The sequence below is a fragment of the Aphelocoma coerulescens genome, chromosome 6 (assembly GCF_041296385.1).
Source record: "Aphelocoma coerulescens isolate FSJ_1873_10779 chromosome 6, UR_Acoe_1.0, whole genome shotgun sequence".
NCBI classification, from domain to species: domain Eukaryota; kingdom Metazoa; phylum Chordata; class Aves; order Passeriformes; family Corvidae; genus Aphelocoma; species Aphelocoma coerulescens.
This window is the reverse complement of record NC_091020.1, coordinates 11,862,901-11,889,580: the sequence shown is the minus strand read 5'-3', so window position 1 is coordinate 11,889,580 and position 26,680 is coordinate 11,862,901. Positions and strand designations below refer to the sequence as shown.

The 26,680-nt window shown below is 41.0% G+C and overlaps 1 protein-coding gene and 1 long non-coding RNA gene across 13 annotated transcripts in view; one reads left to right on the top strand and one right to left on the bottom strand.

Annotated features, from left to right (window-relative positions):
- The window catches only part of LOC138112342 (uncharacterized), a 270,953-nt gene that overhangs the window by 15,900 nt on the left and 228,373 nt on the right, over window positions 1-26,680 (top strand). For 2 of the 11 annotated variants that reach the window (XR_011151706.1, XR_011151701.1), the window contains exons 2-3: window positions 3,637-3,723; window positions 9,762-9,809. The exons of 7 other annotated variants lie outside the window; for them this stretch is intronic. This is a non-coding gene — a long non-coding RNA (uncharacterized lncRNA). The remainder of the gene's footprint in view (window positions 1-3,636; window positions 3,724-9,761; window positions 9,810-26,680) is intronic. 2 more of the 11 variants (XR_011151704.1, XR_011151700.1) reach the window with 1 other exon arrangement.
- RASGEF1A (RasGEF domain family member 1A) overlaps window positions 1-26,680 on the bottom strand; it is a 54,692-nt gene that overhangs the window by 11,118 nt on the left and 16,894 nt on the right. The window contains exons 1-4 of one of the 2 annotated variants that reach the window (XM_069019234.1): window positions 16,508-16,580; window positions 13,894-14,073; window positions 7,493-7,621; window positions 1,908-2,045 (exon numbers count right to left, since the gene is read on the bottom strand). In XM_069019234.1, the coding sequence (XP_068875335.1) occupies window positions 1,908-2,045; window positions 7,493-7,621; window positions 13,894-14,073; window positions 16,508-16,513 (453 nt within the window). In that variant the 5' untranslated portion in view covers window positions 16,514-16,580. Of the gene's footprint in view, window positions 1-1,907; window positions 2,046-7,492; window positions 7,622-13,893; window positions 14,074-16,507; window positions 16,581-26,680 lie in introns of those variants that run through there. The other variant, XM_069019233.1, reaches the window with a different exon arrangement.

Sequence of the window (26,680 nt, the reverse complement as noted above, 5' to 3'; positions counted from 1 at the left end):
ACTTGAAGATAGGTGAGAGTATTGCAGACATTATGCAAAAGTGAACAAAGAAACTCAGACATGAAAAGCCATGGCTTACTTCAGCTATTATGAATTTATTAGCATCTTAATGCTTAGACAAATGTCCTTAGGAGTTTTAACAGTTTCCTTTCATTACTAGTTTTACCCTAATTTTTACCCTTTGGAAGATAAGCCAATGACTGTACAATGATTTGTACTTGTTTGAGTTCATTTTTACCAACTTTGGGGTGCAATCCTGGCTGTAGCTTTAGCTATTTGGTATGCTGACTGATATCACTAGGACAACACCTGACTGCTTTGTGTGTGTTCTCAGTCGATTTTCTGCCTTATGTAAGAAGAATAGTATCCTAAGGGGATTTGAAAAAGCTTTAAAATTCAAAATAACCCCCCAGCCTTTACCATAATTCCACACTGAGGCATAGTATGGAGGGTTAATTTGATGTGGTAACAGAAACTTAGTGCGAGAGCTGCTTTTTGTCAGCTTCAAATTAGTATTTCCTAAGGGTCACAGGGGGCACAGCTCTACAATGATGGAACTTGGCTGGTAGCCTTGTTAAGGGGGTAAATATGGTGGTGCTGTAATTAATGGATGTCATCAGATGCCTCGGACACCACAGCACTGAGCCCTGCCATGAATACAGGTTTTTCCTCAAATGACAATTATTCATACATAAGAGTGGGAAGGAAGGGGAAGAGAAAGAAAGAAAGGGCACAACTTTTTCCTAGTTCAAAGTAACAGACAAATTAAATACTAAGATAGAGACGCTAAATAAAGCCTCTGCCAAGTCCCCTTTCACAGTCCTATCTCTGCCCACATGCCCCCCTCTGCCCTTGTCTGCAAAGAGAAGAGAAGGCACATTATAGTCCCATTTCCTCTTCCCCTCCTGCTGAGGCACTGCCATTCTCATAGAGCACCCAGGCAAACATCTTTGCTGATGCAACAAAACCAACGTGCTTCCTTCTGAGTGCTTGGCAACACCTCACTCTATTGTCCCACCCTGATTCATGCCGTGCTGTCAGACCTGTTGTTCTTCATTTTCTCTGTACTTGAATCAACAAAAACACCTAATACAACTGTCTTCCCAGTTCCTCCTAATGGTTCTATTGGTTGCTAACAGTGACTTTCCCAATGAACAAAAAGTGTAGGCTTTGTGAGTGTTCTAAAAAAGCCAAAAAATAAACAAAAAACCCCAACGACCCCCATCCCCTGGCCTCCTTGCTCCCCCCCACCAAAAGCCAACAGCCCTTGGTTTTATTCCAATTTGCTTTATCTGTTTGCTTTAGAAGGTTTCTTCAAGGCCTAGCATTCTTCACATGCTACAAACTCAGAGCTGTTAAGACTGGTGATGGACTAGCTAGCAGAGCTCAAAGGTAAACTTTGTAGAAATACTGTGGCTGTCACCTGAAACATTGCAATAAACCAGCTGCTTATTATTATTAGAAGCTGGGAATGAGCTACTAAGTAATAAACATCTTCACCTTGGCCAAGAGTACATTTGATACAACTAGTTGGTGTGTCTTGCAGAACTTAGACCTACAGAGTAGTAAAAATGCACAAAGGATGGTATGTAATTCATTATTAAATCCTCTTGAGCCATTATAGTTACTGTTCTTTCTCCTTCCACACCACAGTCATTTTTCACATTGTCATGACTATTTTCTCTCTTCTTCTTATGTGTGGTGATTAGACATAGACAGTTTCTGCTAATGGACCATTAAGTCCATCAGGCAGCCCATGTCCTGTAGTTACCCTGACAGCTTAGCAACTGCTGCTGCAGTTCATTTAGAAAACACTGCCTGCAGGATTGTATAGAACATGACACAGTTCATGTAACAGTTGTCAAATGCTGCTTGAGCACTTAACTTTTTTTTTTCTCCTCCCCTACCTCATCACATTGTGTGATCCTGTGAGCAATCTCCTTCAACTCTTTCATGGATTTTTCATCTTGGAAATCATAGGGGAAAGTTTCAGTCCATTCCTTCAGGAGCTGAATGATTTTGGCAGCGAAGGATTTTAGTTTTGCCTAGGAAAGAAACAATGAGTTGATTACTGACTGTAGACCTGTCCAACTGCAAATTATATTAGCTGATAAAGGTTCACAGAAATCTAGAAACACCCTTGAAAATACTTTGCATTAATAGTAGGTGAGGGGGACCAAAAAAAAGAACATATTTCACTGTGCACTAGATTCCTAAATAGTATCATTTAGCCTCCTTTCATGATAGCTTGGTAATGTCTCTTACCAAACACTTTGAAGATATTTTCAAGGTTAGCTGTATAAAACCACAAAGGTGACAGAACAGTTCAAGTGACTTATTTAACTGAAATCCATGGGATTTAAGCTGATTTATGCCATCTGAGGCAGCAGTACTGTAGTGTTTGCACAGCACTCTACCAACTGTCTTCCATGAAGAATGTTCACAAAGATACTTCTGCTCCATAGAATTTATCAGACCATCCAGACTGAGCTGTATATTAAATAAATGAATGACAGGAAAGATGTATGTGTTCTCTCCACGATGTCTAAATCAAAACAGACTTTGAAAATAAAAGGTATTGGCTTTTGCTCAGAAAGCTATCAACCACAGAAAGGAGTAGGAACCTGAGTAGTTTTCTAAATGTGGGGTTTTTTTTGTTACCTGTGACTCATCTAAGGCTTTTCATCAGTTAGACCTGAACTGGATGCCAATTACTCCCCCCTCCATTGTATCGATGGACAGCAGCACCAGTGCATCCAAGGGAGCACTCTTGTAAAATTGGGAGAGTGAGTGCTAAGTACACTTTTCATGGACAAGAAGAATCAAACCTTAATTCAGGTTATATTTATCCTCCTACCCAACTTGTGATGCACTGAGGAAAAAGAGGAAGCTTTGCTTTGTGTTCCCTCCCCACTTGTGTAAGTGCAGAAGTCCCCCAGGCAGCAGTTCCCTCTGCCCAGGCCCAGCACAGCCCTTCCCTCACTGCACTGCCAGCAGCCTCTTTGGGGGGCAGGAGGGGACTGAACATGTGTGTCACCACAGGAAACTGCGGTAAGACAAATACTGTAGACAAAAGGCAAATGCTGGTAGCAACTCCTGCCAAAGCATCATCTCATGATGGTATGTCCCAGTTTATTTAATCAAAACCAAAGGTCAGTGAGATGAAGCTGGTTTTGCTTTGCTTTTTAAAATATATCTCATAATTATATAGCCAATGAGAATATTAATAATCATTGATAAGAACTTTGAAGTTAAACCATGCACCCTTGAATCCTCCATCTGAGAATAAGCTAGTGCCTCCTTGTAAGTCTAGAGGGAATTTTCTTGGGTTGTTTTTGGTTTTTTTAAGACCTGCAAACTGCTAGCATGCATTTCCTACCTGTTTTTATTGACAGCATTTAATCGATGCTGCTAATGAGAGAAACAGAATAGCTGGATAGGGAGGCCAAAAAGAAAACATCACCATTCTTTTTGCCAGCAGTGGGCACTCCTGCAAAGCAGTGTCTCAGTGCCCCTCATGTGCAGCTTCAAGCTTTTTCTCAAGTGTGGGATAGAGCTCCAGATTATAGCTGCCTGTCCTCCAAACTCCCACTGTCATCTGCCTTGGGGAAAAGACAATTTATACTTATTTCCTAGGAAATGCATGGAGCCTGAATAATCTGTAGGTGGTGATGGACAATTAATCAGCCAGGGAGTGCACTTCCACTCAATTAAAGTTAACAGGTATGTGCCCACTCCACTTTTGTTTACCAAAAGCTGCTACAGAACTGTTTTTCAGTATTAATCATCCTGACTATCCTTGCTTTTTAATTTTTGGAACTGCAAAAGGAGTGGTGAGAGCAGAAAGGTTTCAAAATCTCACCTCAGGCCATGGCAAGTATCTCCATATGAACACTCAGTTCATAAAGAATTTATGGGTTGTCTAGACTGACCCCAGCAGCAGAAGAGACTAAATCAGTCATAGCTGATGTTTTTTTAGTGCTGCTGTGTGTAAGATTGCTCCTTAAAGACCAGGAGCCCACTGAAGAGGTAGCATTAGCTGTCATGATTTGAAGTAGGTGCAGTGTAACACCAGGCTATATTTCATCAGTTTTTTTAGGCACTGATATAGGAGGAAAAGGTTTGAAGGAGAGAAGTGAAGCTTTGTGCTTATAGTACTCAGCCAAATTACCCCAGATTATACTCCATGCACAGTTTAAAACACAGTGATTTATGAACACTGATTTCCCATCTCTTGCATCTACTTTTGAGTTGTTATGGTCTGCCTTCTTCGTATGGAAAGTCAGGCATGTTGCAAGACAAACTGCAAACTGTATCACTCTTCAGGTTTAAAAAAGCTTAATGTTTCATCAGATGCTTTTTACCACTCATGAAAATAAGGTGTACACTTTCTGAGAACAATGCTAAAAGACCTCAGCGTAGCAGAACATTGGGATTTCTGTTTCATGTGCACTCTGATGAAGCCCAAAGCAGCGTGACAGGCTTGGTGCACGTGGTAACCCAGATGGAAACCTCACAGATCTGTGGGTAGCAGCACAGTTTCCTTTCTGTCATGGTTGCAATAAACCTACCAACCTACTTTCCTCTAGTCCTACTCCAGACATGAGCCTCCCCTTGTGAGGCCTGACAGAATCCTCTGGAGTCCATGGGAATGCTTCTCCCACAAATATTTCTTTGAGAAGAGAAATAATTCTATTAATTTAAGTACTGTGGATTGACCTTGTTCTGCATGAGACAAGACAGGACTGAAAAACAACTTTTCATTAGAAAGGAGGGCAATAGCAGTACTGAGCTTGTAGGAAAGATTTAATGGCAATGAACTGGTTATGAGTATTTTTTTATTTTTTGGTTTTAAAAAGGAGAACTTACTGGCATCAAAACCCAGGGGAAACAGTAATTTTTAAAGGGACTTCCATATTCCAAGACTGGCAAAACAGACTTCATAGAAACTAACTTCTGCATTCTCCTGTTATTTCTTCTTTAACTTTAGATATATAAAATACTCTCTAGTTGCAGAAAAAATGTACCATAGTGGTAAAAACAGGGGTTTTTTCCCATTCAATAATACTATACAAGTGATTTTTCCCTGATAATCTCATTTGAGACTTTCCAATCTTTAATGCACTTATGGAGAGTTAAATTTTCTCCTTTATGGTCAGTCTTAACTACTGACTTGTATGTTATAATTGATGTCTTAAACTGTGAAATTCTTGCTTTTTATGAGTAGTTAAAAGGACTCTAAGCAGGCTCCAAGACACCCCACAGTGTTTTTCTTTTCAATCCATTTTTCTCTGGGTTGTATTTCTGTAGAACTCCTTGGCTAGCCAGTAGTGTCAAAGCCAACAGAATGATAAGTATTGTGGTGTGTAACTTCAAAACCTGGTTTCTTGCTGCTTCTTCAGCTCACATGCTATCCAGGGCACCAAGCTGTCCAGCTTGTCTTAAGAGATTTGCATAAGCAAACTCTATCAGAAGTGATCAGAGATGCTTTAACTGCTTTTGTCAGCTATTTCCTGCTATGCAGCCACTTAATTAGAAGGTGCTGGTAGCTGATGATACATTCATGGATTATGACTGTGAATACTTAAGAGTATCTTGAGTCAAGAGTTTTTATGCTGCATGAGATTTTATTTGTTGCCATATAGAGAAACAAATGTTTGCAAATGCTAGTGGCCAAATTGTTCTGTAAAACAGGTGCTTGCAGCAGAGGGCAGTAAAGTAGCATTTTGAGAGGAATGTCAGAAGTTTAGGTAGTGTTTTCCAAGAAGTTTGTGTTTAGAAGGCAGGAAAAAAATTACAGTTTATATTAAGGAGGTAGGAATGGATCAAGGGCATAGTAGAAAGAGCATGTAAATTAAAGCCACCTCCCAAAAGTGTTTTATTGTCACCCTGCTGTTTGCTGGTTTTCCTGCAGGCCCATTTCCAAGCTGCCAGCAGGTGTAAGAATGTGGGTGTTTGGAATATGAGCTGCTCTGTTTGACATCCTGTTGTTAGGATATAATGCCATTTCATTTCTACTAGGAAGCCATGACTTTTTAACACATCTGCTGAGAAGCCACACTGATACTACTTTACAATTAGTATTGTATCTCTAAATACCCAGCTGATTTAGTCCCCAGAGACTGCTTTCATTTGAAAATCTCTGAGTACACTGTTATTCACAAAAGTTTCATCTTCTATCCCATTCATTTTAAATCCAAGTATTTCACAGATGTATTTGGACACTTTCTGCTCACAGCAGTCTTTCCCTGCGTATGTCTACAGCCCAGATTGACTCATTCCATATTTCAGATGGTCCTGGCATCTTTTAGATGTTCCCATCTCTGCTGTTTAGTTACGTGGTGCTGAGGAGCCATTACAACTTACAGAGCAGAGTGTGCTCAGTCACAAATTAAGTTTGGCAGTGGTGCTGGGGACAATTATAACCTCTGAGTACAGGACTGGATGCAGTGGTTCTGGCACCTTCTTTCCCTGACCCTTGGCTTCCCCAGCCACCTACGGGATGAGCTATGCAGGTATTTGGAGAGCAGATCAGGGGACTGACCTGGATGAAATTTTGCACCATGGTTAGTTTGTCCTGTGGAGCAATTTTGTGATGTTAATAAGAGGCTGCACATCAGGAATAGTATGGGAGAAAAAGCCTTAGGTCAGTATTGTCAAAAACTCCTTATTGACAAACAAGGGCTGCCTTTTGTCCTCCTCACTCAGAGTACAGACACACCAGGGAGAAAACAAAATGGGACTATTAATGTGCTGAAGATTAGGCATGTGAGCATGTAATTTCTCATCAGAGAAGAAAGGTTCCAAAACATGCCCAGGATTTAAACAATTTAGGTCTTTAAATACTTGTTGGTACCATCCTGTTTCTGTCACTCTTATTTGATTCCCAGCTTGGACTTTCCTGGAACTTCAATTTCAGTCCAAAGTCTTTTAATACCCACTTGGCAAATGGTGACATTTGATGGATGTAAGTTTGGTTTAACTGATTGTAGTAAAACATGTCAGTGTAGGTTACCATTTTAAATAAGTGCATCTCTTTAATTTTTGTGAGAGGTAACTTTCTGATTTACTGTTATACTGACTTAAAACACCCCAACAATAACCTAACAGCAGAGGTTATTGCTAACTCTAATAGGATGGTGAAGCTGACTGGAGAAAGGGTTCTTCTTCAATCTGATTTTCCTTACTTGGTCAAAGCTCAAAAGTGCAAACCAGCTTGCTGGGCAGGTTTCATAGCAGATATTGCTCTGGTGCACAGCACTGACCTGCAGCTGACTGGTAAGGCAGGACATAACCTCTAGCAAATGTGGCCAGCAAATTAAGTAAAGGTACTTCAAGGAAAAAGATCCAAATACAAGTGCATCCAGCAGCAAATGCCAATTACAATTTCATATTATTCTTTATCAGTCTATTTAGCTTTACAATGAGAAGGAGAGAGTGGAAAATAAGTGACAGCAGCCCAGATAACTGAGGGATGTAATGGTCCATTTACCTTTTCTGCCTCAGTCCCCGTTTCCAGCTGCTGCTTCTGTTTAATGCAGATCTGCCCCACTTTAGCCAGGAGCTCGTGTGGGTGAATGAAGACTCGTGAGCTCAACAGGAAAGTGAAGATGTAAGTTCTCTGTGGAAGGAGAAAAGAAACAACACAAAAATAACAAAACAAGTTGAAAAACTTTAGCAAAACTAATCTGTCTTCCTTGGAAAAACTAATCTGTAACCTATGAATGTAAGTTTCCTCCATTTAAAATTTCTGTAATTTTTCCTGTCTCCAGAGGAATGTTGGTCTTTTCTAGCTCTGTTAAAAGGAAATGCTATAGGCTTCAAGGCTGTTAACTGTGGGGTTTTCCAATTATCAAGTGATTTCCTTTTAAAATGCCAGACTCAGTGTGCCTAATTAGTCATCACTTACCAAAAGCACAAATGAAATATGTCTAATGTAGGATGTTATGCCTTTTAAACACCACTATTTAATGCTGCTTTGTTTCTTTAAGAGTGATTGTTTTTCACTGAGCTGCAGGAAACTGCTTCATATGTATTCCAAACCACAGCTGTAATTTCTTAATGTATGGGGATTTTTATTCCTTTCTCCCCACAGTCACTGACAAAAGTTTTCACTTAGATTGGGGGCCTATGACAATAATGTAGTTTTAAGTTTGACTTCAGTTTTTTGGGGCTTGTTTCAGTGTCTTTTGAATATGAACACTGCTAATAAATACCAACAATGATGATGTCTCATTGGAAATAACCTCTCCATTTGAAATTTAAAAGCTGTGATGCATTGTATGGTACTCTGGACATGTATCCATTGTATCATATTCTGAATAGTTTAATTGAAGTGAGGATGCTTTTGTGTCCTAGTCTTGGTTCAGTGTTTGAATCTGGGCTTCTGTATTGGACTGTAATTGCCTGACTAATGACAGTAGCATCTCATAAGTACTTCCATTTTTCCCTTAGGCTTTCTGACAAAATGTGGACTTGGGAAATTATAGTGGATCTCCTTGACAAAGTACTTCAATTAACCTTTTTTACGTTTGAAATGTGCACTGTTACTTTGACCATGTTTTAGTAATGTGACTTTGCAAGACACAGACAAGTGCATTTAAATAGTCAGCGTGAGCTTGTACCACCTTGGACTGGGCAAGTAAACTGAGACAGCTAAAATCTTAGGACCAGGTGTCTAACATACAATATCTCTACTATCAGCTACCAAATTCTGTTCCTTGCAGTCTCTAAAACACACTTGTAGTTAAACAAGAATGGTATCTTTATGACCCCAAAGAGGTTATGGTGTTTCTCTAATCACAATAAAATGTGCTATTAATGAAAAGTGTTCTCACATCTCTAGTACTCGGTGTGCCTTGGTAATACAAATTTAGCACTAACTACCAAATATCACAGCAAAAGGATTTTTTTTAAACAAAAAAAAACCTAAAAGTCACAGTGTTCTGGGAGTGAGTGAAAAATATAACAGATTAAACACATATCTAGACATACCACTCTGTCTTGAGCTTCTGGAGGAAGCTGACGAAAGAACAGAGTGGAGTGTGATACAGCAGAGGCATTTAAAATGCTCATTCTGATTTGAGGATCTCATTAGTGCTGGGGTTCATCTATTAAATTAGGAATAGCATTAATTCTGTACAACCAAAACCAGGGTTTATCCATAGTCTTTGCCTTGTTGTTTATGAATGGAGGAAGAGAGGAGGAGAAGGGTTAACTGGATGGACAGTTTGGGTCAGGTTCCTGAGTGCTTCCACTGATGCCTCCAGAAGATGGACTGTGGGGCCATCTAACAACAGAGCTCTTGGTGACTGAGCAGGTGGGCAGGGCAGTGACAGGACACTGAGACCAAGGCCTCCCCCCTCGATGGCATGGTGGCAAGCATGGCCCACAAGTGTATGTCTGGATATCTAAGAAATTAGGCTTCTGTTTGATATTTCATGTCTCTCCAGAATTCAGAGTTTATAGTGACAAAAACATGAAGATCACCAATTCTATAAAAATCTATGGGTAGTGTATGTGATGTGTAATGGGCACTAAAATTAGGCTGAAAAGCTAACCTAACACACAAAAGGGGACTTGGCTGTGTTATGGGACAACATATCGAATCATCTACTCTTGTGCATATGAAAATTATTCCTAAACTGATGCGTTCCCTACTCAGAATGCAAGCACCAGAAAGAATAGTGTTGGGTTGTGAGATTTGGGGTATGTGTTTGTGTGTTTAACTATGCCTGGTTATCCTCTGTTATATTTTGCAGCTATCTCATGTGTTCATTGCTATCGTCGTTGTCCCTGAACTTAAAACTGTGAGTCTGAACTATGTGGAACAGGAATTTAGCTGTTGGGTGTGTCAGCTGTCACTGGGTTGTGGGAAAACTTTTGCACTGAAGACTTGAAGCAGCCCTCACTTTTACTCTATTTTGCATTTGAGAGATGAGATGGGTGGGGGAGAAAAAAAAAAAAAGGACTTGACACTTTGATCCCTTCCCCACATTCTTGCTTTGGGAGTTGAGAGGCCTGTCTGAAAGATGTCTGTATGTGTATGTACAGGGAACCACAACTTAAGCCACACTGCTCTTGCAGTGACCTTTGCTCTGATAAGCTGGAACACATTCTTTTAAGCAAAGATGTAATTTTGCTTCTCATAGTAATTTTAGCATTGGTATCCTTGGTGGAAGCTTATGTGATGTGGCACAGGGTTTATCCAGAGTGACTCTGAGGAAGGGCCACTCATATAGCAAGAAAAGCATGACACAGAGAGATGACCTGTGCTTTTATTTGCTTTCTTTGATAATGTTTTACAGGATGTTCATAAAAGTTTTGAACTGGCAAGATGTAGGAAGATACAGGCCATGACAGTGTGTACTTTCCATTTCAGGCTTGCTGATGTGTCTCTGTAATCAATAATAGCTGTACTTGGGCCCATGAAATGTTTTTTCAGACAGCATTAGGCTTTTAGGTTTTTGAGAAACAAATTATTGTTCCTTCTGGAATCCATCTGCTGTATTTTTATTCAATTTTTTAAAGTCACTTTACTGGAACTAGGTTCGTTACTTTGGAAACCAAAATTGTTCCAGTGTGGTCAATCAAGATATGCTGGTTTACACTATACTGGTATCAAATTGAGAGAGTTTTTTGATACTTTTATTACTGACACAGACAAGGACTACAACTAAGAACCAAATTAAAAATGACAGCAGTACTGACCCCCTCATTTCCTTGCCTCTCTGCTAGTAGCCACTCCTTATCCAATAAAGAAATTTCAGACTGAACTAAGCCATGCATTTCAGCTTAGTGGCAGGTCTCAGTGGTTAGGAACACAATTATTTTGGATAGTAAAGATAGTAATGTCATATGCCTTATCTAGATCAAGGATTTATGTGATTTGCTGCATCTGCACTACTGTACACAGATAGGCTAAATGTTCTAACAGTGTAAAAACCTACAGTCTCTCAGGCAGTCCTCTGGCCATGAAGAGGATGGTTTGGAGAAGGAAATTTAGCTCTGAAGCTAGCTGGTTTGATAAAGAATGATTAAAAAATGCTTCCGTAAGCTATAAGAGTGAAAGTTAAGCTCCATTTATCCTGAAAGTGACAGGTATTTGGGAGGACAGGCAAAAAAAAAAAAATCCTTTCTGCACTTGGAAGAACGTAAGTAGACACAAAAGGGGCTTGTGCTTTGCAAGAGAATAAGAAGCCAGATTCCTTTAGTGCCTAAAGTTGTTGCTAAGAGATGAGCTGAATTATATTTAAAAAAAAAGACAGAGCGTGAGTGCACAAGACTAAAGAAGGAATTGTTACTCTCTGACCCAAGAATGCACTGCTGACTTCTCGAGGAGGAGGGAAAAAGTAAAATTTATCTGTGTGCCCTCACTGCTCATTCTGCAACTTTGTGTTTGTGAAATATTTTCTTCAAATATTTTCTTACTTGGGCACAAGGGTTGCAGACTGGTACATTCCATTCCTAACCTCCTGAACTCCTCTGTCTCATGAGTATACATTTTCCTATGTGCTGAGCAAGTCCCCGCACACAAACAAGACTCAAAAGAGTGGAACACAAATGTAGGCGCTTATCTTTCCTGTCCTCCCTTGCCTGTGTTCTGCCAACATGGCAAATACATTTTTGTTTTGCCTCTGTAACCAGCACAGAAAGATACTCTGTGTTTACTCTCTCCTCCACTCCCTTTTCTTCAGTCCAGAAGGTTACTGTGATCATAAGCTCAATGTGCACACAGGCAGGAATGCCTTCTGAGCATTGTGCTCAGACCAATTAATCAGAAAACTTGGATGAGTACTGCCATTACAACTGTGGCACTCTGAAACGAAGGTAACCTCTGCTCTAATGTTACCAGTAGCTTCTCTTGGTGAGAATTAATTGGTGATACCTTGTTGCCTTTCTGTGTATGAGTAGCCAGAGACATGAGACTGAGAGGTTTTGATACTTCTCTCTTGAATATACAGAACTGGATACTCTTCTGACAGGATATCAGCCTAAATGGCTACCACTAACCCTCTGTGGCAACTCCCCTAAAACCACAAATGAGCATGAAATGAAGTATAAACATGTAACTGAAGTGAAATAGAAAACTTGGGTTTGAAGATGACTCAAATACAGCTCCTTCCTTAAGTTCAGAGCTTATTTATCTACTCATAAGTAATCCTTTCAGCTAAATCGGGTGATCTGATTTAACTAAAGGGTATGTGTTATGTTGTAGAGGAGATGAATTTGGTTTAATGCTGTTGTCTCTTTCCCTGGAGCTCCCCTTGACTGCTTCTGTTGGATGTTCAGCTGAGATCTGGCTGTCTACTTAAACTGCAGCTTGCAGGGTGGGATCCATGCCTGCTTGGTTTGTAATTCATTCTTGCGTGGGATCTGAAGGGGATAGCACCATGGAAACTAGTAGCATTCCAAAATAAGTTGTAGACCCCTCAAGTAATACTCACATTATGGAACCATTTTCAGAGTAGCTGTGTTATAAATAGATTTTATGTTACAAGGTACAATAAGGGATGTGCATTAGCAGCTGCTTAAAAAACTTAGCTACAGTCCCGAAAGTAACAAGTAACCATATTCCAGTAACACACAAAAGACAAGGAACTGACTCCTTGGATTAGCCTAAAGCTGTTCCACTGTTACACCACACCAGCTCTACCCACTGCTTTCTTCTGTGCATCTGTTCTATACTATGCACTTGGAGGTGTGGGAGATTTAATGTCTACCAATGGTTACCCCTCCAACTCTTATAAAGGATTTGGTACTGGCAGCACAATTGCATGTTAGCCATACTTAAATATAAGGTTTAGGATTACTTTTGAACTGGAATAGTAAACCATGCTGGTTTTGCTTTTTTAATCCATATTGATGATCGATGGCAATTCTGCTGCATATTACCACTGAACTCTCACATGGAGAGTCCCTTTTCTGTGGATGACAACTGTGAGGATGTGTGGTGTTATATGTGGGAGCTTGGAGGGACTTTGTGATTTAAATGAGACCACAATCAAATGTTCTACACAAGTTAGAGAAACATACAAGATGGCCCACTACAACAAACATTAAGTTTGACATACAAGTTAATAGTGACTGCAGTTTCCTGCTCCCTTGTTAGTTTTTCAAAGTGCTGGGATACTTCTGTCATAGCTGTTCCTTCTTCAGAGCTGAAGTAGAATATATGTTATATAGCCTCTCTGATCTTTGGCTGCTTGTTTCAATAATATCTTTCATTAATGGGCATACAGAGTAATTTTAAGTGATAAAGTGATATCTTAGTAACATCCTAGGTTCAGATTCTTACTGCATACCCCAGAGTTATAAGTACTATTCACTTTGAAGGCTGCAATGAGGATGTTCAACTAGTTGCAAAATCATTTTCAGGCTCAAGAACATACATTATTACAGCACTGGCCCATTAAAATGTCTTGAGAAAGAGAGTATTTTAATTAGAATCTATTTTGGGTTGTGGTTTCTTTTTTTTTTTTTGTCCAATGGCCTAACTAAGATATGCATAGAAAATTACAGGAAAAAATACTAGAGCTGTTTTCAGGTCTGCTTCCCTAGGTAGGAGCTGGTTAGTAGTTAATCTTGGCTGCATTAGAGCTAAAGCAGCTTAGAATTATGAAAATTCTGTAGCTTATGCTGCTTTTAATTGGTTCTTAAGGCACCCATTTGAGTTCAAGATGGTTTTATTTTTCTAACAAGTGCTCTCATTTAAAAACAGAGAATATCCCTATTGAGCAACATCTTCAGTGAATGAATATTGCCAGTAAAATAAATGCATCTTTAGCCTACATCTTAATCTTGAACCAGAGGTAGAATTTCATGAGAAAGTACCAGTCCAGATACTAATGCAGTAAAACCATGGGCATTAAAAACCTTTCAGTGACTACTTACATCTGGGTAATAGTCCATGGTGGGCACCAGGCGCTCTATCAAGGCCTCCAGTGATCCAGAAACAAGGTTCCCATCCTGATAAACAGGGTCCACACATCTCTCTCCCATGTCTGGCTGCACTTGCCCACTACAACTGGAACCAAGCATGCTGGAAAATATTGGCGTCTGGGGCATAGTTTCCTGCAGAAGCGGCAAAGAAAGGGAGAGAGGGTTAAGCTTTCTTTCAGGATGTCTTATGTGTGGGTTTTACAGAGGCATACATTAAACACAATTACATATTTGACTGAAGGCAGCTTCAGCATTCAAGCTGAGTTCTGAATCCAAGCAGTCACACATCTGCAAGCTGGCTTTAGTGTTTGAAATGCACTTTAAACTATGTCTCTAAGGCTGTAGATGTACGAGCTGTAAGAATTTTCCTCACTGCACTTGATTTCTTCCTTCTCCACAGTCTTTCTTATCCTTTATGTATAAAACTAGATGGAGATGAAAATACAGAGTGCTTTCTGAATTTCCAAGATACTGAAGTGGTGCCTTACTGAACAAACAAACAAAGCCTTAATGTTCCCCTTTTTACTCATTTTGAAGTCACATCTTTGGCTAAAATACTTTACTTGTGATGATAAATCCCTCGCCACTTCTACAGCTAGATGTAATTCAGGTCTCAGCAGAAGTGCATCTTCTGCACATAGATATCACTGGAAACAGCAGGGGATATCCTGTCTGAACAGAATTGCCTTTTTTTTTAACATGTACGTGAAACCAGGAACTGGGTGGAACTGTGACATACTGAAATATACAACTCCAATTTAAACAGTCTCTTTGGAGATCTTTGCTTAAGATACAAACCTTTTGTCACAACACAAAAACCACACGAAGGTTTGGGGTTTGCACCTCCCTTCCCTTGGCCACAGCTGTATCACTGTACTACAGTCTTTGAGTAAACTGAAGGATTTTTTTTGTTTGTTTTAAATTGGCTACAGCTTAAATCTATGCAGAAGGCTAAACAAAACATCCTGCTACTGTATGTAAAGGTTGAAAATGCTATTCAGCATCAAAACAGATCCCCCTGGCTGCTGAAATAGTCAAGACTGTTTAGGAGATCAAGTGCAAAGAAGGCAGCGTTAACTCTTGAGCTGCTGTCTCGCTGTCTCTGAAAGAGACAAGATATTGACATAGATGAAAAGCACTTATGTAGATGAAAAGGATTAGGCCATTACCAGTACCTTTAACCTGACAGCTGTTTCTAACTGCGCTCATCTCTCACTCTTAAGTCTTCTTCTGAGCAATTTTTTAACGCAAGGCACATTTTCCTCTCAAACTCCCTGAAGTCAGTCATTCATGTTTACAACTGGAATACAGAACATTTTTCTCTTTTAAGCTCTGATAAATGCTAAGTGCATTGTGAGAAAAAAATGCAGTATTAACAGAACTTGTTTATCAAAGTGACAGATTTACTTATGTGTGAAGCTGATAAGTAGAGCTGTTTTATGGCTTTTACCAAAAGACCGTTGCGTACATACATACATGATAGAGCTAGAAGGGAAGTGTAATTCCCTGTAAGTTAAAAAATAGCAGCTGTTTAATAGCAACCAGGGGGATCACAATGAGGAGTGGAGTTCAGTTTCAGAAGTTCAGGATGTAAGAGTCAAAAAAAATAGAAAATGCAGGACCTAATGTTATATCAAAAGAAATTTAAAATTACAGTTCTGCACAAAAGTGCATTCAGCTTACTCAGTATTTTACTGATTTATCTGTTAGGCCCAAGCTTTGCAGTACACAACACTGAGAAGCAGCTGAAGCATACGCTGAAGCTAACGGCTTTGCTATCTGTACTATGTAACTCGCCAGTAATTTGCTTTTTTCCCTTTTAAGGTCCATAGCAATACTGCCCCAAGCTGCTTCTTAGGATGGTCTGGCTGTGATGAGCACTTCTGGCTAACAACGTGAAGTTGCACAGGGCTTTTAAGGGAAGCTAACCATCAAACAAACCCCCACTGAAACGATGCTTTAGCGGGAAACGTACCCCGCTTTTGCTATCAAGCCTTTTAAACTCCTTTAAGGCGGCTTTCATTGTTGCATCACTTTTTTTAAAGACCCCTCTGCGGCGCAGCCCGTGCCGCTCCCCGCCGCCCTGGCTCTCCCAGCGGGGCTGGCTGCCGCCCCCCGCGCCCGCATCCTGCGGTGCCACCCCGCTACCGGCACCGCGGCGGGGCGCGCTCGGCCGGGCGTCCCCGCGGGAGGGCAGCGGCCGCCGCCGGGCGCAGCCGGGGCCCCGCGTTCCCGGGACACTCGCCGCGCTGCCCGTGCTCCAGCCCCGCTGCCCGGCCGGGGAGCGCTGCGGCGGCGCCCCGGCAGCACCTGCCGCCCGCTGCGCCCTCCCGCCTGCCCCGGACACTGCCGCTGCCGCCGCCGGGAGCCGCTCCTGGCGTCCTCCGCGTGGCGGGACCGGCGGGGCGCTGGCTCCGCCGCAGGGGCAGCTCCGCGCCAAACCCACCCGTGCCTTCCACGCTGACGGGGGTTCCCGCTCCGCGCCACCCCGGCGCTCTGCACCCCCGGAGCCCGCAGGTGGCGGGCGGGGTGGCGCCGGCAGCGGCCGCCCCGGCGCGGCGCTTACCCTCATCTTCCTGGGCGCCGCGCTCCCCCGGCGGCGCGGGCACCGGGCCCCGCGGCTCTGACAGCTCCGCCGCCCGCCCGCCCGCGCCGCCGCTCCCGCCGCGCCTGACGTCACGGCCGCCGCGGCGCCCCGTTGGCTGAGCGGCGGCGGGGCCCGTTCAAACGGGGCCGCGCGGGGAGGGCGCACCCAGCCGGGGGCTCCCGCGGGGGGAGCCGCGGCACCTTTTCTTCTTTGGGCATTTGATCTTTCTGCGTGGTTGGCGTTGGCTGGCTGGTTGTTCTTCCCCCTTTTGTTTGCTTGTTTGTTTTTTCCCTTTTCTGTGGTTTTTTCCCCCAGATACGCGTTTTTAAGCCACCAGAGCGCCCGTGTTTCTGCGCCCCCAGCACAGCGCGGGTCCCTGCGCCCTCCCCCGCGTGTGCCGCTGCGCGGGGCGCGCTCCCGGGGGCGCCCCGTCGGCGGGCAGAGCCGCGGGACGCGCTGCGCCGGGATCGCGCTGCGCCGGGATCGCCCAGCTCTCCCCGCTGAGAATTGTTTTTATTCTTCTCTCGGTCAGAGTCGTTTCTCTTTTCAAGTTGCCTGAGCCAAGCATCTGATAGCCCTGGGCTGGTCCCAAACCGTAGGGCTGACGCGGAACCAGCCCGTGTTGTGTCACACACGGGCACGGGTGCCCGTGCAGAATCTGATCTCCCGTGGGGAAGACTCCGGGCTGCATCCAGCCTCCCCACAAAGTTCCTCACCTGTACCCAGGCGCAGCTGAGGGTTGCCATCTTTGCAGCCTTTCCCCACACAAGCAAATCTTTCCCACCCTGTTTTTCATTTTACTTGAATTGGGATGGTTTAGTAGTCGGTATATTGTTTCGAGTAATTATTTAAATTTGTTTTTATTATTAAAATTATGTATCTAATTGCTGTGTTTGAATATGTAGTAGAAGCCTTCATTGGTTTCCATGGTGATTAATGTAGGAAAAGCCTTTTTGGAAGTAGGCATGCCACTCTAGGTAGGTGGGCACAGCACACGGATTTAGGCACATGCACATACTCAGGAGCGTAACATTCATGATTGCTCACAATTTGAGAACAAGCACTGTCATCCATCCTAAACACACATTAATTTTGGAAGGATGTGTAGCTACCCATCATCTTTACTGCTTGCCTACTAAATTCCTTCTTGGTTTCCAAATTCTAGCAGATCTGCTGTAGAGATGATTTTCCTTATTTGCAATGAGGTTTTTCTTTTAAACGACTACTTGAAAAGTCTTTTTCCCCCCCCCCCCCCCCGCCAACAGTCTGCCTTGCTGTTAGTGTCAATCCCATTTCTTAGCTGTACTCCATAACCTTCAGAGAGTGCAGGTGCTGTAGCAGGTCTGATGCCTGTTTATGCTGAGCCTTTCCTCAGTTACCTTCCTCAGCCTGCCTTGGACACTGAGCAAGTTCCAGGCAGCAGTCCCAGGCTGGAATCCAGTGAGTGGTCTGACCTGCTGCACTGCCATGTTAGGACCTTACTGTGTAATGCCACAGGAGGGTGAGGGACAAGTTTTGTTAAGTCTTGTTCAAACATCATGAAGTTCTTCATAAAGAGTAATCAAAAGCAGCAGGTAATAATTTGTAGGCTATCACTGTATAACATGATAATATTTCTTTCTGAATGCTATGAATATCTTTTAATACCTCATCTAGTATTTACGGGCAAGAACAACAGCAGCAAACCTGCAAATAAATATGCATGAAAAACAGGTATTGAATTTCATTCTGTTTCTGTGCTAATCTGTTTTCCCACCTTACTCAAACATTTGCTGAGACTTGTAGAAGAATATGTCCATTAATCTTAGCAAAACATACATAGTTAATTGAGCTCTAGTTACAGATTCAATCTGTTGTAAAAACAACCCCTGATCTTTTTGTTTGTTTGGGGTTTTGTTGGGTTTTTTGACATCAGAAATTAGATCTGTCCTGTTACTGGAACTAAGAAATGTAGGAATTAAGAAACATTCTAATAGAATTAAGGAGAACTATGCTAGCTAGGCATGCTCTCTCTTCACTGTGACGTGTATCTATACTGTGGTGTTTTTCCGCATTCCTACATTCAGTAGTACAGCAGAGTCTGTTCAGACTTTTTTGTACTTACAGGTAAAGGAGCATATGCATGTAAATTTCTTGTTTATATACATACCTAGGTATGTGCATACAAATGTTGGGGCGTTTGTTAGGATACAAGTTCAGTGAAATGTTCCTAGGACTCACTATGCTTGCTTTTGGGCACACTGTATTGTGCAGTCTTGTTGAAAAGGTAGTTTTTTACAAATCAGAGGAGCTGAAGGCCTAAATTCGGCTCATACAACATGTAATAGATGAATCATGATATCATTCTGTTTCATTTCCCCTTCTGTAAAGTGTGGATGATGACCTTTAGCTATCTATATTCTGAGTGTTGAAATCTGTTGATACAGAAACTCTCTGAGGTCTAATTGTTTTTGTAGTTATGTAAGTTCTGTTCCTCAGCAAATTGCTTGCATTTTGAAGATGTTTCCATCAGGCACTGCCTCATGTTACTGGTGGGTGGACCCTAGAGCAAGTTTAATCAGCAGAGCCTGTACTCGTTCTGTAGCTTGCTTTTGAGGCAACACTGCTGTGGTTCACTTGAGCTGGTCAGAGCAGCATCTTGCTGCAGAGTGAGTCAGCAGCAGCCATGCTGTGACTGTCTCAACCTTCAAGGTTGCTTCAGCCTCTCTCACACTGGCTAACATCACCCTAACAAGTTCCATTATCTTATGATTAATGACCTGGATTGACATGTGAGGTGTTTGGGTTCTATTCCTGCTTATGGCATGGACACTTGGCCGACAAATTTTTTAATCCCGCTGTGCCCTCAGTATTCATCTGTGAGATGCTGATAAGGATGTTTTCATGCTGTTGCACTTATTTTGTATGTTCTTATATTTGGGCAGTAAGTTTTTGCATTATTGTGTTGGAATATATTTTCCTAGTACAGTTACATCTCGAGTGGAAAATTGCTGGCCAATAGTTTGGTAAAACCAAGAAATTTTAGCAAAGAAAAATGGATGAAAATGAAGGAGAGCTCATTTTGAGAGTGAAGATTATAAAGAGTCTGGGAAGAAGAAACTTGAATTTTTTCCACTTGTCTTAGATAATAGCATTTTGGAAATAATTTGTTCAAATGTGCCTGTGTGTATATTTAAAATGTAATTGTACTTAAGAAAAATTAGTCATTACAAATGTCATTAACCCTGATCTGAGGCTATAAAGTCAATTACAAAGAGACTCTCTTAGAAATGCTGTCCTTGGAGCTTTCATTGTCAAGCTACTCGAGTCACTCACTTGGTCACCTTCCACACAAGTCTGTTAATAATAAACATTTGGTTTCATTTAACAGAGTATGTCAACATGCTTTAAAGCCCCAGCATCTGCATTGAAGGAAGGAAAGAGGGACAAAGCCAGAGGAACTGGCATTGAAAATTAACCTATTTGTGTATGGCATTGGATCATATTGTTGATTAAATACCAACATGGGATCAAGTCTTCATCTGTGCATTCCCACTCTTTTAAGTACATAGTAGGATGAACAGAGCACATTGCTTAGGTCTTTGAAGCACTGCTGGGTTTAATGCCTAGCCTTGTTTCTTACTTGGAGGGTGAGTCTGAACTGTTACCCAGAGCTCTACAGGCCTTGCAAGTGGCCGGGGTTTAGAGGGTGACTGTGTTTGCACGTTCTCTTCCACTGGTACATGATCCCCACAGAGCAGTACAGAAACCCTGCCCACCACCTTCACAGGTATAGTTACAGGTGGATAGAGTGCTCCGCTTCTTGCTATTGTGGAAGGCTTTAAGGTATTCAGCTGGATATTGTCATTTGGAATTTGAAAAGGAATGCTGTATTAAATGTGTGCATTATATTTATGGATTTTATGGATTGATAGCCTTGGTTATAGACTGAACCATTTTATCTGGACTTGAGATAAGGAACTTGTCCAGGAAATGCCATTAAACTGTACAACAATGGTCTTAGATAGGGCTTTTACATGGACCCATGTTAGTATGGACCATTTGTAAGACTTTATAATTTAAGGAGTAGAATGTATTTAGAGCTTCAAAGTCTCAGGTGGCTCTCTTCAGGGAACATTTGGGTTCTGGTCTTATTTGTAGGGCTGCACAAGTGTTCAAGATTTCCTTGTGGTACACAAATTTTAAGATTTAAAAGCTGTTCTCAAGCCACTTTTAGATGAATTTCAAGACTTCTAAATTTCAGAGATTCATGCTGCAGAATAACTTGATGGCACATTAATAACTTAGCAGCAGATGGGAGTGGGAGGAAAGAGTTTCAAATAGTGGTTCTGAACTGAGCAAAGCTTTATAAGCTTGAAGCAAGGTTGAATATGCTGGCCAGCAGTCTGTGGTTATTACTGACCATGCCTTTGTCTCCCTCTCTGTGCCCTGGGGCATGATGAATCTTTCCACACAATAGTTTTGTCAGAGCCAGTGGATGCTGTAGTTTCAAAATGGCGTTTTCCATTTTGAAAAAGTTTTGCTGAAGAGGTCCTGACCCGCTCTATCTCTTGGGTATCCAGCAATTTTAAGAGCAAACCGAGATGAAAATATAGGAGCAACTTAAGATGTGGTTTGTTGCTATGTCTGTTTTTGGTTCTACCTGAATGGGAAAACTAACTGTGAAAATTGTATTCTGTATCTGTGGAGCAAACTGTGTTTTCCCTGGCATCAGGTTAGCTCTCTGACACCACTGAGAATAACTCTCTGCTGGGCAGTGCAAAACAGATCTTTCCCTGATGCTCAGTACTGTAGCTCCCTCTTGGACTGAAAGGAAAGGTCTTCCCCAGGATTTAGAGAGGACATGGTGCTAATCCCCAGTTTTTTGTGCTTCTGCCAAAATAACAGATATAACATACCCTGACACACAAGTTACCTGTGATACTGGTGTGTGGCTGTTAACTAATGACTAAGGTTTTAATGGTTCTTTTGGCACTACTGCCAATTTCACTACTAGTGAAATTCTTGGTTTTCATGGATACTCTAGTCACAGAAATCTGTAGTTTTTAGAAATTATCTTGCCTGCTGATTAAGATTTAAGGTACATTCAGTTGGGAAACAACACTGTAATATATCATTAATATCTTTATCATATTCTTGATCGGTGTGGATCAATTAGCTTTGATTAAATAAAATAAAAATATAAAGGGGTGATAGCTCTACTTTGCATGAAGGATGTAACAAGAGATCCCTTACCAGAGTCTGAAGACCTCAGCTCATTTAAAGGCAGAGGAGAGTTAGAGAGTGAACTAAAGGAAAAGATTTCAGAAAAAGATGTAGGCTGGGCCTTCTCTGCTTAAAGGAGCTGCTAAAACTTGTCATGCATAAATGGCAATTTGTGTGTTTTCAGGAGGTGATGGAGCCTTCTCACTGTTTTTTAAGAAAGGGCAGAAAAGGCACAAAAAAACTATTTAGCTGCTTTTAGTGTTTGTGATTCAGGTTTGATTTTGACTCCAGCAAGGAATAACAGAGGAAAGTTAGTGTAATATGCACTCTTTATAGTAATTTTATTTCAGGCCTTCTTAAGTTCAATATTTAAAAACAACTGGTATTCTATTTTAAATTGGGCTCAAGTTTGGGTTCAAGATGAAGGAGTTCTGGACTTATCCTAGCTAGTGTGCCCTTTACTTGCATATTCATGCTTGCTGTGACACCAGCAATTCCAAGTCTGTGCCACTGAGCAGAAAGGGAAAATCAATTATGCCAAGAAGGGAGCATGTACATACATCAGCAATTTGGTGCCCAGGGGAAGAAAAATCTGCATGTCTGCTGATGTCAATCTTCTTGATATGGTATTTTTGTAAATGCACGTGGGTTGCTATTTCTTTTAACTAGCTCAACAAAAAATAAATTTATTTTTAGTGTTATAAGCTTCAGGGCATCACAATTAGCAGATCAAAATTGCCAGTTTGATTAGTCAACCTTCTGTTTGCTTTAGCAGAAACTATGACAGTGACACTGTTAGCATTCCCACAAGTATTTTGGAAGATCCATTACGATTAGTGACGGGGTCCATTGCTTTCCCCTCCAATTTTAATTCTCTTTGGTTCTACAAATTTTATTTTTCAGCTGATGGAGAGAAATTCTGGGCTGATGAGCTCATTTGCAGTAACTCACCTGCAGCTGTATTAGTTTAAAAACGTTTGTATTAAACATGTGATGTATCTTGTCTTACCTGAATTACTGCAAGTAACTCAGTTCTCATGAACATCTACTGCTTGGACTCCTTTTGCTGATGCTGCCAAGAAGCTCATCAGCAGTTTTGGGGGGAGTTTTAGAGTATTCTGAAGTCCACTCATTTTTCAGGGCAGTTAACTGCTGTTGGTTTCATTCTACTGGCTTTATTTGGAATAGAATCAAGGTGTGAGCATCTTGATAACATCTTGAGGAAAATATATGGAGAAGTATTGTAAAAATAGTTAAATATGGTATAATTTTAGCAAGAAGCTGTCACCAAATCAAGTTTTCAAAAAGGATTTTTAAGAAAGCATTTTGAATGACAAGAGCTAGTGAACAAATGGATGAGCTCCCAAGCCTACTTAGTTTTATCTCTAAGCACTTTTCTATCACCTACAGTGTCTTTCAGCATAGTTTGAGCTACCTGGGAAGGATGGCACTATCACATCACAAACTGTATATTGATGCTGAGTAGTACAGAACAGAGGTTATTAGTTCTTATAGATGTATGTTTATACTTTTTTACATATCCTGGGACACAGTCTCAGACTATTCAGGCATAAACTATTGAATGTGACACTCTAAAATAGCATGGCCCTATGTGCTCAGATTTGCACTGGGTTAAGCTTAGGACTGTTCTGCAGATGAACAAACCCCCTGCTGTAGATGCATAAATGTTGAAAGTAAAAAATAAAAAAATTCGGTGATCTGCCTGTGTGCTAGTGGTATTAGCTGAACAATTACTTAGTCTTCTGTTTTGCTAAGGCATCTTGACGTGAATCAGTCACAGAATTCACATGACTGAGCTACTTTGGCCCAACCCTTTATGAAAATATGTTTATAAGGACATAAATGTAAGGGTACTACAAACAGAAAAAGATTTACTGTCTTCCTGGAGCTTTTATTTCCCCTGTGGTCTGTACTGGTCAAGCCACAATTCAAATAGCTGATGATGAAAAACCCATGTGCTCATTGAACCTGTTTGCTTTGTCATTTAGGACTGGCACTCACCTGAAAGCTGCCTAAGTCATAGGATAACAAGTTTCAATAAATTCAATAATTCTTTTAGGGGCAGGGGGAGCACTTATATTTTTGTCAGGAGGATATTATTGGATTTTTCACCCTTTTTTCTGTGTTTTTCAAGTTCATTATGCCAGTATTAAAAATCCTTTTAGGGAGGCTGTTTTATCATTTTATGTAAATTTTACAATTTATATTCTTCCACCTTCTTACCAGGGGAAAAATCAAACAGTATAAAACAAATGCAGTGAATTCAAGAGCCGTGTGTGTTTTGATGAGTCTGGATTTCAACCCTACAGCTGCTGCTGTGGCATGAAACAGATGTCGTGTCAGCCAGCAACTTCAAAGGGGATTCCCTAGGCATGAGCATGTGGGAAACTTAAAACTGATCCTGTTTCCCCAGGGGAAGCTTGTTCCTTCTGTTGCTCTCTGGTGTTCCCCATTAAACTCTGTTCCCAGGTCTGCAAAAGCTGTGCATACCATGGGCACAACCTGGTTTAGCTCTGGTTTAGAGACTTGTTTTAAGGTTCTCTGTGGGTGGATTTCCCTAGTTTACGTTGTTTGTTTTGGGGGTTGGTTTGTTTGTTTTTGACTTCTTATTTTCATTTGTGCAGGGGTGCCAAATCTCCCTAAAATCCACGGTCATGTTGGTAAAAAGATTTTTTTAGGATAGATCTCAGAAGTCTGTAATCTCTGTAGAAATCAGAAAGTGCTGTAGTGGTTGATGCTATTTTCCCTGCATTTCCTACTTTCCTAATTACCTTTTTTTCTCCAGAGCTAGACAAGATAGAAATGGATCCAGATTGTAGATACAGCTGAGGAGAGAAGCTGTGGAGAGATATATGCTGGGTTTGTGAAATGAATAGCTGTCTCTAAGAAATTACTGCAATAAACGTAATGAGGAATTATTGAGTGGTGTTCAGAAGCATGGTCTCCACTTGCTCAGGAAAGTACAGTCAACTCTGTTATGTAGTTTTATCTCTGTAAAGTCTCAAAACACTAGCACTCTACATACAAGCTGTAAAATGTTACATAAACACACACTGCATAAAAATGAAAATATGTAACAAATATTTCAATTATTTTGGATCGCAAGAATGAGAGCAATTTAAAAACTTTGTTTCATTTCCCTGCTATCCTATCCCTTCCTGGTGCTTCTGTGTGTCCTGAACTGATAGTTAGCTACTGTTTGACTGATATTTGAGCAGGTGGTTTAAAAGTAAAAGCTTTCCATGTCTTGGCAGATTTCCTGGGCAGTCTATTCATAATGCCTTTAACTTTGCTAATTATATGAGATTTTTGGCCAGGTAGTACTCTCACGCTTCTTTAAAGTCTGTATACATGAAAAAAGCTTCAAAGTGCCTTGCTCCCAAATGAAGCTGCTTAAGAGTAATGACAACAGTGTTGCAGTACTGATTGTTAATTTGGGAATGTTCACTGAAAATCAGATTGTTTTTCTTGTGTAGGAGACTAGTTCCCTATGATTATTTTATAATTTCCTTTTTTCTCATTCATGGCTCCCACAGAATATGTGCATCACAAAGACAAGGTAGAAATCCTAAACTTACAAGACATCCCACTGGGAGTTAGTTCAGACCTAATAATACTGAATTAAAAAATACATCTTGTTTCACATGAAGTGTTGCAGATGCATTAAGTTATTGAAACAGTTATCTTTGCAAATTCTTTAATAAAATCCAGCCTAATTTCAATTTGGGGATCTAAAATGCTCTGTTGTGTGTTTTCAGCATAGATGTTTTATGGATTTACATTTCACGACCATTTTCTACTGAAGATACTATATTTTATCATTTTATGTTGTTCTAGAATAATTAGGACCATAATAAAAAAAAACTTTATGGACAAAATTCTGCCATAATTACCCACCAGCCTGCATCAAATCACTCTGATAAGAAGGCTGAGGAATTTCTTGTGCAAAACCAGTCCAGAAAAGGGGGTGTATCACATTCTTACTACTTCGGTGTTCCTTATTGGATCTGCTGTTTCTTTGGTATAAAAATTCGGTGATGCTGGAGAAACTTGAGACTAGAGAGGCACTCAAGTTGCTGGCATTTTAGACACCTGTGTTGTAAGTTGAGCACAGTCTTGCTGCATGCCCTTGGTGGGTGGTTAGACACCTACCCCCTCTCACACCTACGTCTGTTGAAGTAAAGAAGGATTTGTTCAAGTGGAGCAGTTGGTTCTAGAAATGGAATTGTAATTTTAAAGCAAAAGATGAAAAGCATTGAATATGCTAGTGCTTTTTATTGGTAGTTATTTTCTGAAGTAAATGAAAGTCTTCAATTGCCCTAGCATTGCATGATACATAATAATTCCTATTAGCTAGTACGTTAATTAACTTTTGTAATGGATGTTCTATGAATTTGTTGAAATGGCGGCTTTATGTTTTGCAGTTCCCAGTGAGTCTATTGAGTGAAATAATTTTTTTTGTTGTTGCTAAAACTTGTTTACTGCTACTAAAAATCTAGAAAACATCGATTGTTTTATGTAATCACTTCATTTTTATGGTTTTCAAAATACTGGCAAACTTAAACTGAGGTTGGTGAAGGTAGGCAACCCAGGATTTCAACAAGGGAATCTGTAAATAACCGTACAGAAACCCAGGCACAAACCATAAAAGATCATCTCTGGCCTGTTGTCTGCTACCCTTGTCAAAACTGTGAATAACAAGGCACCGAGCTGCAGTGCCAACCACTGCCTACTTGGCACTGCCCACACTTACACAGAGCTATGGAGACAGCAAAGCAAGTCAAGGAAAACAGGTCTCTGATAAGAGTGCAAAAGCCAAAGAAATAGCCATATATATCTTGTCATTCCTACAATCTGCACTGTCATGATGATCATCTCAGCTCCAATCTTCACAAAATCCACAAAGTAAAGTAGCATTGCAGAAGT